Genomic DNA, 13,361 nt, shown 5'->3' with positions numbered 1-13,361 from the left:
GGTGGAAGAAGCAATGCAGTTCTCTGGAGCATCTTTTATAAGAGTACTGTGGCCCTGCCCTCATGCCCCAATCACCTCACAAAGTAACCACCTTGCAGCATGGCAGCACCATCACGTTGGAGATTAGATTTCAACATATGAATTTGCTGAGGATTCACACCATACTACAAAAGATACACTTTTTACATTATATTCTTGGGCATGTATTCCAGAGAGATGGAAATGTATGTGCACACAAAAACCGGTATATGATTCTTTATAGCAGCTTTATATTAATAACCCAAACCTAGCAACAAGCAAAATACCCTACAATAGTGAAATGGTCAAACAAATTATGGTATGTCCATACCATGGAATATTACCCAGTAGTAAAAATGAACAAATTATCAAGAGATGCAACAACTTCGCAAGGGCATTATGTAGAGTAAAAAAAACCAGTCTCAGAAGGTCACATATTGTATGATTATATCTATTGAAAAGTCTCTGTATTACAAGAATACAGAGATGGAGACCAGATTAGCCATTGCCAGAGGCTAGAGACTGGGGTGGAGGCACAGTGGGTGTGGTTGTGAAGGGGAAGTAGAGAGAGGGTTTTGTCCGGCTGGAACACCTCTGTCTCTTGATTGTGGCTAAGCTGACATAAATTTACATCTGGGATAAAAGGGCACAGAACTACACACACACACACACACACAAACACACACACACATATAAAAACATTGTACAATACCAGTTTCCTGGCTTTGGTATTACTTATAGTTACACAAGATGTCAAACACTAAGGTACCCTGGGGGAAGGGCTCATGAGATATCAGCTTTACAATTGCTCATGGATTTATAATTCTCAAAAATATAAAGTTTTAAAAAAATATTTCTCCATTGCTTTCTGGCCTCCATAGTTTCTGATGAGAAATCTATGTCCTTTAAATAATTGTTATTCTATAAGTAACATGATGCTTTTTATTGCTGATTTCAAGATAATTTGTTTTAGCTTTCAGTAATTTAATTATTATATGTCTAAGTACAGATTTCCTTGAATTTATTCTGTCTGGAGTTCTCTGAGATTCTTGAATCTCTATAAAAAAATTTATGTTTTGTGCCAAATTTGGAAAGTTTTTAGTCTTTATTTTTTTAAAAAAATTTTCTAGCTCTTCTACTGTTATGGCTTATGTCTAGATGTCCCCCCAAAACCTCATATGGTCACAGGTGGAGCTTTTCATGGGTGGCAGGATCTAGGGTGTATGATGCTGGGATTAAGTGTGTGTGATTGCTAAATTAGTCCACTCATTGGTTTGGCATAGTTCTTGGTGTGGATTATGGGAAGGCCCACCCTGGGTGTGGGTGGTACCACCCAGAGGGCAGGTAGCCTAGAACGGATAAAAGGGAGAGGCAGGCTGCTGCTACTGCTTCCCTACTTCACTGCCAGGAACTGTTTCTCCTCTGTGATGCCCCTCTGCCATGAAACCCTGCCTTGGAGCCAGCTGACTATGGACTGAAACCTCTACAAACTGTGATATAAATAAACCTTTCCTCCTTTAACTTTGGGTGCCTGGTAGCTTGTCTCCACAGCAAGAAAAGTAACTAAGATACCCACTCTTCATCTTTTTTTTTCCATGGTAGTCTCATGTTACAAATATTAGACCATTGTTTTCTGTCATTGGGGTCTTTATTCTGAGAATCAGCTTCATTTTCCTAGAATTCTCATCATTTTTCCAAGCCTGTACTGTTAGCCTCCAAACTGGAGTAAACTCCCATCCATTCTCCTTCTTTGCACTGACTCTCAGGTTCCCAAACATGATTGGCAAATAACCAAATGGGATTTCTTGTCCCTCCAGTTACAGTTTTGGACTTCTGTCACTTTTAGTATTAATTTCCTGTTAATAATTTTTTATAACCTGACAACAACTCATCTACTCAGCTTGCTCAAAATCCTACCTCCTTCTCATAGGAATAATGTGTTCACCCTATGCTGTAGCACCCTGAGACACAGAGTCACCAGACAGAGTGACCTAGCATGTCACCACCACTTTTCCTTCTCCTGTCTCAAGATGGTCTCATCTTCCCAGTCAAATTCTACATTGTTTCTCCTAGGATCTCATTGATTCCTTGAAGATCTTGCCCAAAAAACCTCTCTCTCTCTTCTCTCTCTTCTATTTGGGGGAGAAGAGGCTTCTTTTCTTCTGCTTACAGACTTCTTCAAGCCTTTCCCTCCCAAAAATCTTAGCCACATCCTCAACTCCAAGTTTGTCTTGACTTTGCTTTTTCTTCAAGCTGAAGCTACCCTGCTGGAAATTTTTCATCAAGACAAATAATTTCTCAGTCACCAAAACATAAGTAACCCCCTACATTAGTCATTCCTGTTGCCCCATTATTGAAATGCTCTTTCCTGGCTTCCTATACTCCTCTTCTTATTTCTGAGCCTCTGCTCCTCCTTTTCTCCTTTGTTGACTCTTCATTCCCTTTGTACATTTTAAAGTAAACTTTTATTGAGATACAATATGAATACAGCAAAGTGCATACATCTTTAAAAAAGAGCTAGGTGAATTTTCACACACATACACATGTGAATGAGAGATACACATCACCTATCCAAGCTCCTGCTTTCCTTCCCAGACAACCTACCTTCCTTCCCCATTCTTCAGTAATCACTACTCTGACTCCTATCAGAATGGATTTGCATAACTTTACATAAGTGGAATCATATTCTATGTTTTCTTTTGTAGATTCACTCTTGTCCTTGTGTGCGTCTAAAGTTCACTCCTCGTACATAGATAGTGTTTCACTGATGATCTGATAGGATTTGTTGTTTATCCATTGCACTCCTGATAGACATTTGGGGTTTTTCCCATTAGGTTTTTAGTAATATAGCACTAGTCAGTGTTTTGTCATCTTTCTTCACGGTATCTCACTTTTCTTCAAGATGATCCAGAACAACAAGCATCTTCTTCCATGGTCCTGCCTTCTCCTGAGGCAGAGTAGTAGCCAACCCACTCTCTGACATCAGGAAGATAAGTCAAGTCATACATCACATCACACAAGAAGTGGAAGCCAACATGAAGCAGTCTGTGACCCAGCAATTGCAGGCTTTGTGAGGCACAGCAGTGAGTCGCAGGACCAGTTGCAGAGTGTTTAGTTTCTGTAGACCTCCCAGGGTTCTCTTTGAGGGGAGCAGGAAGCAGCAGGCAGCCCCAGCATGGAGCTCCCTGGAACTGTGCAAGTCTCTGCTCTGAGGATGGGCTCCCTGGTCTTCTACTCAGTGCCATGAGGTAACCAAAATGAGAGCCCCAAGAGCCAAGAGCCACACACTTGTTTTTTTAAGACTTAAAGTGGATTATGTCATCCATCTAGCCCTGTTTGCCCAAGGGAAGAACTTCAGGTCTCCTCCCTCAGGACCTGCTGATAGATCTTTCCATGAGAGAAGGAGGGAAAAGAGAGAGCAGGGAGTTGCAGGACAGGCTGGAGCACCTGGGGATAAGCCTCAGACAGTGACAATATGATTGACAGGTGACTGCCCAGGTGAGCAAATTTAGTTATACTTGAGAAAGCTTTTGGGCAATCAAGCTGAGTGTCTATGTGGATGTAATCAAGGAAAAGTGAAAGATGAGAGAGAGAGAGAGAGCAAGAAAAAACTCAAGAAGCCACAAGACCTAGATAAGAACCACTGATCTGGTAATGACTGGGTGTGCTAGGATTGGTGTTTATCCCAGACAAAGTTGGTGCTTTCCTGGGATCTGGTAACAATTGGGGGCCAGATATATTTAGGGGGAAGGGGAAGTCCTGGGAGGAGGTTTTGAATCAGGTGACCTGGGGTTGAGACCCAGCCATGTGGTCCACAGCTCCCCGGCTTTGGTCAACCCCTGTCCCCTCCACCTGCAGAGTGTCTGCCTGGGAGTAGCAGCCAGGCAAGCCCAGTTACACTGCCCTCCTGGGCCTAGCAGACCTGACATCTCAGTCCAGGCTTGCCAAGGCTTGGGCTAGGCATCACAGTGGCTCTGTCTGTGCACACCTGATCACCCCCTATTATCTTTGAGATCTATCAAAACCTAAGATGGGATTTGATTTTGTTCTTTAAAAATTTTTACACAAAAGTCATGTTAGAGTCAAATCCTCACTGAACCTCTCTTTTTACAAGGCATTTATTTGCTCCATGGTTTTTTTTTTGAAAAGTTAAAAATTCCTTAATTTTTTATTCCTGGTGCTGCTACCACAATTAACAGGGCAATATACCCAATGTAATGAAAAAGAAAAAGCTAGCATAGATAAAATACCCCAGGAATATACATCTAGTTAACAATACAGTGCATTAATCAATAGCTGCACTTTTTGAAGACTATGGCTGTGACCATCCTGAGCCAGAAGGGTTCCCTGTTTAAGCTATACTAACTTTTCTGACTAGGAGCCTGTTTCCTGTTTAAGCTGCAGGAACTTCAGCTTGAAGGATCATCATTCCTTTGGTGATAGATTTTTAGAGTTCCTCTAATGCCTTTGGGATGACTGTCTCAGAGTAACCTACAGCTTTTCTGATAATTTGGTCTTTCCTGCTAAGGACTGCAGCCCTTTTCTGCTGTTTCGAAAAACCTTCTGCTACCATATCCACCACTTCTGCCACCTTTTCCATAACCACCACCACAGGGACTACCAGAGCTTTTTCCACCTAAATTGCCTCCTTCAGGGTCCATAATTTGATTGATTGCTATTGTCCACTATAATTTCCAAAATCATTATAGTTCTCTCCATTGCCATAGTTACCACCACCAAAATTTCCTCCTTCCTTGTAACCATCATATGCTCCTCTATTGCCACCATATCCACCATTCTGGTTTCCATATCCTGGTCCACCACCACCATAGCCTTCTCTATAGACCACCACCATAGTTGTCACTATTGCCTCCAAATCCATTATAACCAAGAGCACCTCCTCCATAACTACCTCTCTTGCCACCTCCTCTACAACCATAGCCTCCTTTTCCACCAAAGTTTGCACCATGGCCCAAATTCCCTCCACCAGCTCCAAAGTTTCCTCCATGACCCATGCAGTTGTCAGATCCACCTTCATGACCTTTATGTGATCCAGCAGACTGCATCTCTTGTTTAATGAAAAGGTCTTTTTCACTTCACAGTTATTCCCACTACTAGTGTCGTATTTCTGAACAACAATTTTATCAACTGAATTTGTGATCATCAAAAGTTACAAAAGCAAATCCTCTCTTTTCTCCATAGTCTGTCTTCTGTAACTTGTGTAGTTTCAATCTTGCCATACTTTTCAAAGTAGTCTCTCAAACTATATTCTTCTGTATCTTCTTTAACACCACCAACCAAAATTTTCTTCATTGTAAGATGGGCACCAAGCTTTGCTAATTGCCACAGCAAACAGCTTTGTCTGGTTCCACAACACACCCATAACTTTGTGTGGTCCAGCAGACATTGCTGTATCCACCTCTTCAATACAAGAGTAAGTCACAAAACCAAAGCCCCTAAGCATTTTGTTTGGGGGTGTCTCATTACCACACAATCTGAGTGTGCTCCATTTCTCAAAATGTTCCCTTAAACTATCATCTATAGTTTCAAAGCTCAGACCACCAATAAACAACTCGCTCAACTGTTCTTGTCCCTTTGGATCATAACCCTCATTCCCTGGTGGAAGTTTGACATCCAATTCAAGACTGGACTTACCTCATCGAATTCGAGTTCCGTGTGAGACCAGTAGGAAGAGCTGGGGCCAGTCATCACATGATACACCCCCGCACACTGCCCTCGGTGACTTGAACAATTAATTTTGAACCAAGTAGTCCTACTGGAAAAGAATCATTGGCTCCAACAGCCTCACACAATGCTAGTTTTAGATGCTGATGAGTCATGAATAGGAGGCAAAGGAATAGAACCCCTAGCCTGGCAGTTTCAAGGGTTGAGTATGGTAATCTAGCTTCTTGAGGATCCTTTTGAAAGCCAGGCTGAAAGAGGCTGTCACAGTGAGGATAACCAACTTATACCTAAGGGATGAAAGCAGAAGCTGATTATCCCAAAGCTCCAAGAAAGGCTGTATGTGGCTTGCTCTTTAGCATGCATCCCTTAGACAGGGCCCCTGCATCTTAAATGATGCAGCTGAAGCAAAAGTGAGGTTTGTGAACAAGCTGTGACATAACCCAAAGGGATCTGATGGTGACAGAGGTACTGATGCCATAAGTACATGTGTACAGGAAAAAGAGTTTTATCTCCAGCCCCTTTCCGTTTTTCAAATTTTGAGATAGTGTCTTGCTAAGTTGCTGAGTTACCCAGATTAGGCTCCACCTTGCTTCTCAGAGTACTGGGAATCACATGATTTTAAATTTGTATGTGAATCCATGTAACTAATAGATACATGACGTTCTCTCTACATTCCTAAAGTTGATCAAAACATCAAATCTTTCCTCATTGAGGAATTTACGTGCACAGTTATCTTAAAATTACCATATGCTATATTCTATAATCTGGAAATAGAAAATATCCAAGATACCTAATTAGAACTAATCTGTGTGGCTTGCTGGAATCCACTGGAATCAGCTGCTGCCCTGGAAGATCATGCCACAAAAGGAGGTGGGGCCCACCCAGTGGCTAGACTGCTATGCCCCAGACTTCAGTGCCAATCCCTGCCCCATCGCCAACTGCCCTGAAATGGCTACACAATCACATCCTGTGGCCAACCCCACCAGGTGCCATACTGGTTCCCATATAAGAGATTCCCATGGCTTGGTGACAGGCTTACGATCAGGTGGATTTGACATAGGCTATCAGACAGGTACCAGTGAAGGCTGTGGGGCCAGCAGGTGGGGATGGAGGTGGGTGAAAGAAGGCAGAGTGACTGTCCCCACAGCGCTTTGAAACTAAGAGTGACAATTCTGCACTTTGATTCTTTCCTTCCCTCTTTTTTTCTCCCTCCTCATATGTACAGCCACCTGTACAGAGCTCTGAGTCTTGATGCCCAAAGGACATTCCATGGTGAGGAAGGCTCAAGTCTGCACTGCAAGAGTGCTGCCACTCAAGTTCAGAGATGCATAGCTTGTAGGCTATCTGGCCACCCACTATTTCTTTACCATCACTCAATTTTCCACGAAAACTAGCTCTTTTCTTCCTTTTCATGGTGTGGGGGTGGGGTTGATATTCTAGTGGGAAGGAGGGAAGGAGAGACAGGATAGTGAGGAGAGTTGTTGTTCTCTATTTTCAAAATAAAGAACTTTCCCCAAATTCACTTCCCTAAACAAGGCTATCCCTACCAACACATGTTTGGGTTCAGAGAAGAGTGAATTGCATCTCATTGTTCCTCCAGATCCTGCTACCCAGACCTAAGGATGATTCATCTGAAAAGGAACATATGCAACAAGCAGAGACCTATTGTCACACAGCAAGGAGCACTTCTGATTCCTCCTTTTCCTGAGACTGACTCTCATTAGCAATTACCAGAAATAAGCAGGCTGTCAACAGGACACAGTCAGGAGTGTGGCACACAATGGACAGTGTGTTGGAGTGGAGATAAACTCAGGAGACCAAGAAGACCACAGTGACTGGCCCGAGACTGGCATGGATGGGTCCTGAGTCCTACCCATGCCAGAGCTGAATCTATGCCAACTGTGAAGGTTCAGCCCTGCCTGCTGCTGAGAGCACACAGATAGTGCGTCCTTGCTGAGGCCAGAACTGAAACAACAACAGAAACAACACAAAACCCCCTTTCTGAACCACAGCTTTGGCTTTGGGTGTAATTTTTGAGAATACACTTCTCCATTCCGTGAATGGTTACCTTTGTCTTTATGGTCCAGCTATTTATGTGCTCTGAGAACTCTCCAGCAACTCCTTTTCTAAGAAACAAGCTAGTCCTCTGGGGCCTATGTTTACTGAATCTCTTGTTATTTCATATCTGGGGGGAACCAAACTTTGGAAGCTTAAAGAATAATGAGCAGACAATGCTTGTGGACCAGTGTATCTTGTGGTGATGAGTGGACCGACTCTCCAACCACATGGACTAACTACAAAAACCTCACATCAAACTGTAAAGCCCTGGCCAGTCTCATGGCTTAGTATTGCTTCCCCTTTCCCCTAGTGCCAAAGCTGGCAGCTGAGATCAGGGGATTAGAACTCAAGGAAGTAGATCAGTCCCCTCTCCTCAAGGAGGCCTTTGGGTGAGCCTTTCAAGAGATACAAGAAAAGCATTCAATCCTTAATTATAATAAAAGCTCCTGGAAAACTAGGGATAGAAGAGAATGTCTTCAATCTCATTTACAAAAAATCAGTACATTGCAATAAATGGTGAAACATTGAATGCTTTCCCCAGTGTCAGGAATAAGACAAAGCTAATCACACCAATTCCATTCAACATTGAACTAGAAGTCTTAGCCATTACAGTAATGCAAACAAAAGAAATAAAGACATGCAGACAGAAAAAGAAAAAATTACATCTCAATCTATACATGATATGTTTATTTATGTCAAAAATCCTAAGAAATCTACAAAACATACTATTAGAACTAATAAAGCAATTGAACAACGTTGTGGGATACCAGGTTATTATTAAAATATCAATTACTCATTTATGGACAGTAGAAAAAATTGGGGAAATGAAATTAGAAAAAATTCTATCTCTAGTATCTTCAGAGCTCAAGATAATCAGAAACAAATTTAAGATGGGAAAGATCTCTATGTTGAAGACTAAACATCATTGAAAGAAACCAATGAAGATCAAAATAAATGGAAAGAAGTATATTATATTCACAGACTGAGGAACCCAATGCTGTCAAGATGTGAGTTCTCCACAAATTGACCTGTAGAGTCACTGTAATACCAGTCACAATGCTACAAACTATTTTTTGTAGCATACTCTATAATTTATAGAGGTATGCAAAGAATGTATTGTATCTGCTCAAACTACTTGACTATGGAGATGGTATGGGACTGGCAAAGGGACTGGCAAATAAATGAACAGATCTGGAAAAATAGAAAAAAAGCAGGCACACACACACAGGGTCATTTTTTTTTTTTTTTTTTTTTTTTTTTGCAAAAATACAAAAGAAACCAATGGGGAATGATGAAAAGTCTATTCAAAAAATGGTCCTACATTAACTGGATGTTAAACAAACAAAACCTCAACTTCTTTCTCCTATCATATACAAAAATTAACTTGGAATGAATCACAGATCTAAATATAAAACCATAAAACTTTTAAGAGATAAACATATGAGAACATCTTAACCTGGGGACAGTCAAATGTTTGCTAGTTAGGCAACAGGAACCAATAAACATGAAAGAAAATTAACAAATTTGTCCCTACCAAATTTCAAAAATTCTTCTGATAAAAGATATCATTAAGAAAATAAATAAGCAACCCATATACTAGGAGAAAATATTTGCATAATATCTGAAAAAGGACTAATATTCTGGATATATATAAAGAGTGCTTCCAACTCACTAATGAAAAGACAGCTCAATTAAACATGGATTAAAAGAGTTTAAAGGGACACTTCCCCCAAAAAAGAAAATATAAATAGCCATTAGGGACCCAACATTAGTCATCAAGGAAATAAAGATTAAAGCTACAATAAGATATCATGACACCTCTACCTACAATGAATCACCATTAGTGAGGATGTGGTAACTTAGAAAACTATATCAACACCGCTCTAGAACCCAGCAGTTGTACTCCTAGGGATTTTCCTAAGAGAAATGGAAACACATGTCCTCCAAAAGGCTCATTCAGGAATGGTCATAGCAGCTCTATTCACAGGAATGGAAAAGATCAAAACATTTTAGGTGTTCATCAATAGGAGAATGGATAAACAAGCTTGTAACAAAATAATGTTTGGTAATAAAAAGGAACATCTGGAAGACTGAGGCAGGAGGATTGACGGTTTGAGCCCAGCCTGGGCAGACCTTGTTTCAAAATTTAAAAACAGAGAGGGGTAGGGATGCAGTTCAGTGTGAAGGCCCTGGGTTCAATCCCCAGTACTGCAAAAGGAAAATCAAACAAACAAAAAGGAAAGACTATTGATATGCATAGCAATACAAATTTTGTCAGTCATTTTTCTGTTACTATAGCAAATACCTGAGATAATCAACTTGTGAAGAAAGGTTCACAATATTAGTGGTTCCAGCCCATGATCAGAGACCCAATACTTTGAATCCTCTAGTAGGAGTGCCAAATGGCAATGGCTAGGAGCACATGGCAGAGCAAATTTGTTCCCTTCATGGTCAGGAAGCAAAAGAGAAAAAGAAATGGGCTTGGGTCCTTCTTGACTGTCCCCTTGAGAGGCACACTCCCAGTGACAAAGACCTGCCACTGGGCCACCTCTTAATATTTGTGCCACCCCCACCCCAACTGCAACCAGGCTGAGGACCAAGCTTTGAACATGTAGGTCTTTGGAAACTATAAGAAGGTCTAAACTATAAGAAAGGTGAGCCTCAGAAAATTTATGCTGAGCAAAAGAAGTCTTACATAGTCACATACATTCCCCATGTAGATAGAGAGGCAGGACAGGCAAAGCTGATCTATAGAGGAAAATCTGAACAGTGGTTACTCTTTGGAAACTGAAGATAGGCTGGAAAGAGGCAGAGGGGCACTTTACAGAGGCGATGGCAAGGTTCTTCATCCTGAGTTTGGGGTGGTGTATAGGTGTGTCTTTTTGTTAAAAGTCATCTCAAGCACACTTAAAAGAAGTATGTGTGATCTTGGCATGGTGGCACACACCGGTAATCCCAACACTCCAGGAGGCTGAGGCAGGAGGACCACAAGTTTGAAGCGAGCCCAGGCAACTTAGCAACTAAGGGAGACCATATCTTGAAATAAAATTTAAAAAAATAAAGGGCTGGGGATGTAGCACTGTGTAAAGGTCCTGAGTTCAATCCACAGCCCCTTTCACACACACCACAACACGCACACACATGTATGTGTTTCAGGGGATGTAAATTTTATATTAAAAAGTCTCTATAAGGTCAACTCAACAAATACTTTCAGCACCTCAAAAATATGATAAGAAGAATACAAAAACAGAAGAGAAAAAAGTTAAAGTCTTCAAAAATAAATAGATGTCAATTTCTACAAGTTCATTCAACATTTGTCATTTATTTATTTCTCAGTACCAGGGATCAAACTCAAGACTTTGTGCTTGTAAGGCAGTTTCAGTGCCACTGAGCTAAATCCCCGGCCCTTCAACATTTGTTATTTAAGTAAAGTCTGAAGGGTTGTTGGTGGTACCCGGGGAGTACAGAGAAGCTGGGAGCTTTAATTTTTCCACTTCTCTACTCCTGGTTCCTTTTTCACAAAGCATTAGCTGGTTTCTAGAAATAATTTATTTTAAATTAAAACAGTTGTTCTCAGATATATACACAACTCATGCACATTGCCCAAATTACCTGCCTAAAAATAGATATTTTAGTACCAGACATTATACGATTTATTTATTAATATTTGCTGTATGATAGATAAGGTGCATGGAAGGACTGAGGTACACAGTCTCTTTACCTTCCAGGAACTTACCTGGGAGTTGAAAATAGATCACAGGAGACTCAAACCAGAGGAGGACTTTGAAATAATGGGGCTTGTGATGTATATGCATGGGGTATAGAGAGAACCTAGACAGCCTTCTCCTTCGTGCTCACCTCTCCCTTCCAGTCCCTGCTCACCCCTCTACCCAGCATTAGCCAAACTCTCCGACTCCTTCACCTTGAGACTCCAGTGAGAGATGCGTCCTCGGTGGATGTGGGCCTGGGATTGCCTCTGGGGATACATTAGAATCTTTGAGGCCTCTTTTGAGCCCAGTCCCTATGTGCAAGGTTACAAACCTCAGCACAGCTGGTGGCTCTGCTGACCCTGTCTGCAGCTGGTGTGCAGGAATTGCCCCTGGCAGAGATGTTTTCCTTTGTCTTGAACATGCCTTTCCCCACAGCTGTTCTCTTCTGGCTCTCGGGTTCAAAGGCACTGCATTGGCCTCTCTCAGGGTCCTGCAGGGGTCATGTGGTACATGGGCTTGGGGTGTTTGTCGCAGGGCTCTCTGGTCTTTGTGAAAGGAGGCAAACATCTCCAGAAGGCCTGGGAGTGCCCTGGGAGCCACAAGAAAGGCTCCTCCCAAGGTTGTGTAGTTGAGGGTAGAGGAAGAGGCTGAAGGTGAGGACTGTGAGGGGCCAGGTCCTTTTGAATGTGGGGTCTTGGTGGGTGACCTTCATGAGATATCATCTGCCCATCCTGCCTTCTTGTTGATGTTGGCAGATCCAAGCTTAGATGAAGAAAGGGGGCTGTTTCTGATACCCCAAGACCAAGCTTTCACTCAAAGGGTAGGTGATGTAAAGCAGAAAACATGTTCTGTTACACAACATGCAGAAGTTTACACTTCTCACACCAGGGAGCTGCAGACTCAGGTTTCTACACCCTACCCTGAGTGGTGAAAACTTCATTTTTAAAAAAATATACAAATAAAAACAAAACCCAGAACAGAACAGAACAAAACCAACAAAAGAACAAAGATAACAATGAAAATCCCCTCTGGTTTTCTTTTTGACTGTCTTTCCACACCTAAAGAGATGGAGGGCCAATTGTAGTGGGAAGAACACTGGATAAGGAGTCCAGAGAGGTCATTCTAAAATGAGCCTTGCGGGGCCCTGAGCAGAGCATGACCTTTTGCAGGATTCCCCCAGCTCCCTTGAGATGCCACCCTTTACAAAGCTGCCATGTCTGAGGGGTTAAAGATGATGCCTCACAGGGAGGTTGAATGGCAGCAACAGCAGAGCACTGTCAGTATGCCAGGCCTTGGGCTACTGGATGAGCAGGAATGCTGTTTTATAGACAAGGAAACTGAGGCTTTGAAGGTTAAGTGTCAGGCCTGAGTGTGTTAGTCTTCCACCCAAGCCCCATGGATTTTCTCAGACCTCAGCCCAGGCCTAGTTTGGGTCTGAAATTAAATTGCCTTTCACAGGGTTTTCTTTGGTTTGCTGGCTGCTGCTGCTGTTTCTCCTCAGTGATATCTAGTGTGTGGAAAGTATCCATCAAGCACACGTCCAGATGGCCCAGGCCACTGCGTCGTATACTGGGAGAGGGGATTCGCTAACACAGAAACACAATGGAAGAGAATAATGTGTATCACTTTCTGGGGAAAGCATTAATTAGTCTTTGATCCCAGCTTGCTAATCTTAAATCCTTTGAGATGTGTGCCTTTTTAAAATGCACTTGAGATTTATTTTCTTAGAGAGGCAGGTGGGATCCTGTCCTCCTGGGCCTTCATTTGTTTGCCAGTACAATGTGTTAAATGACCATACAAGGCAGGCAGGGCTGGTGCCCTCACCAGGTGGCAGAGGATCCCAGACTATGCCCCTGGGCTTACTTTCTGGCCTGCCTATGAAGGAAGGAG

At 42.2% G+C, this 13,361-nt stretch overlaps 1 protein-coding gene across 4 annotated transcripts in view; it reads left to right on the top strand.

Moving 5' to 3' along the window:
• The window catches only part of Bcl2l11 (BCL2 like 11), a 190,787-nt gene that overhangs the window by 88,403 nt on the left and 89,023 nt on the right, over positions 1–13,361 (top strand). For 2 of the 4 annotated variants that reach the window (XM_087202691.1, XM_087202660.1), the window contains exon 4: positions 7,304–7,764. The exons of the other annotated variants lie outside the window; for them this stretch is intronic. In XM_087202691.1, coding sequence (XP_087058817.1) covers positions 7,304–7,411 — 108 coding nt within the window. In that variant the 3' untranslated portion in view covers positions 7,412–7,764. Of the gene's footprint in view, positions 1–7,303; positions 7,765–13,361 lie in introns of those variants that run through there. 4 annotated transcript variants of the gene reach the window in all.

The sequence above is a fragment of the Heterocephalus glaber genome, unplaced genomic scaffold (genome assembly GCF_053883595.1).
Source record: "Heterocephalus glaber isolate CG9 unplaced genomic scaffold, H.glaber_assembly_v1.0 deba00000470, whole genome shotgun sequence".
In the NCBI taxonomy this organism is placed as follows: Eukaryota; Metazoa; Chordata; class Mammalia; order Rodentia; family Bathyergidae; genus Heterocephalus; species Heterocephalus glaber.
The sequence above is the reverse complement of the archived record's forward strand: the minus strand, read 5'-3'. Positions and strand labels throughout refer to the sequence as shown.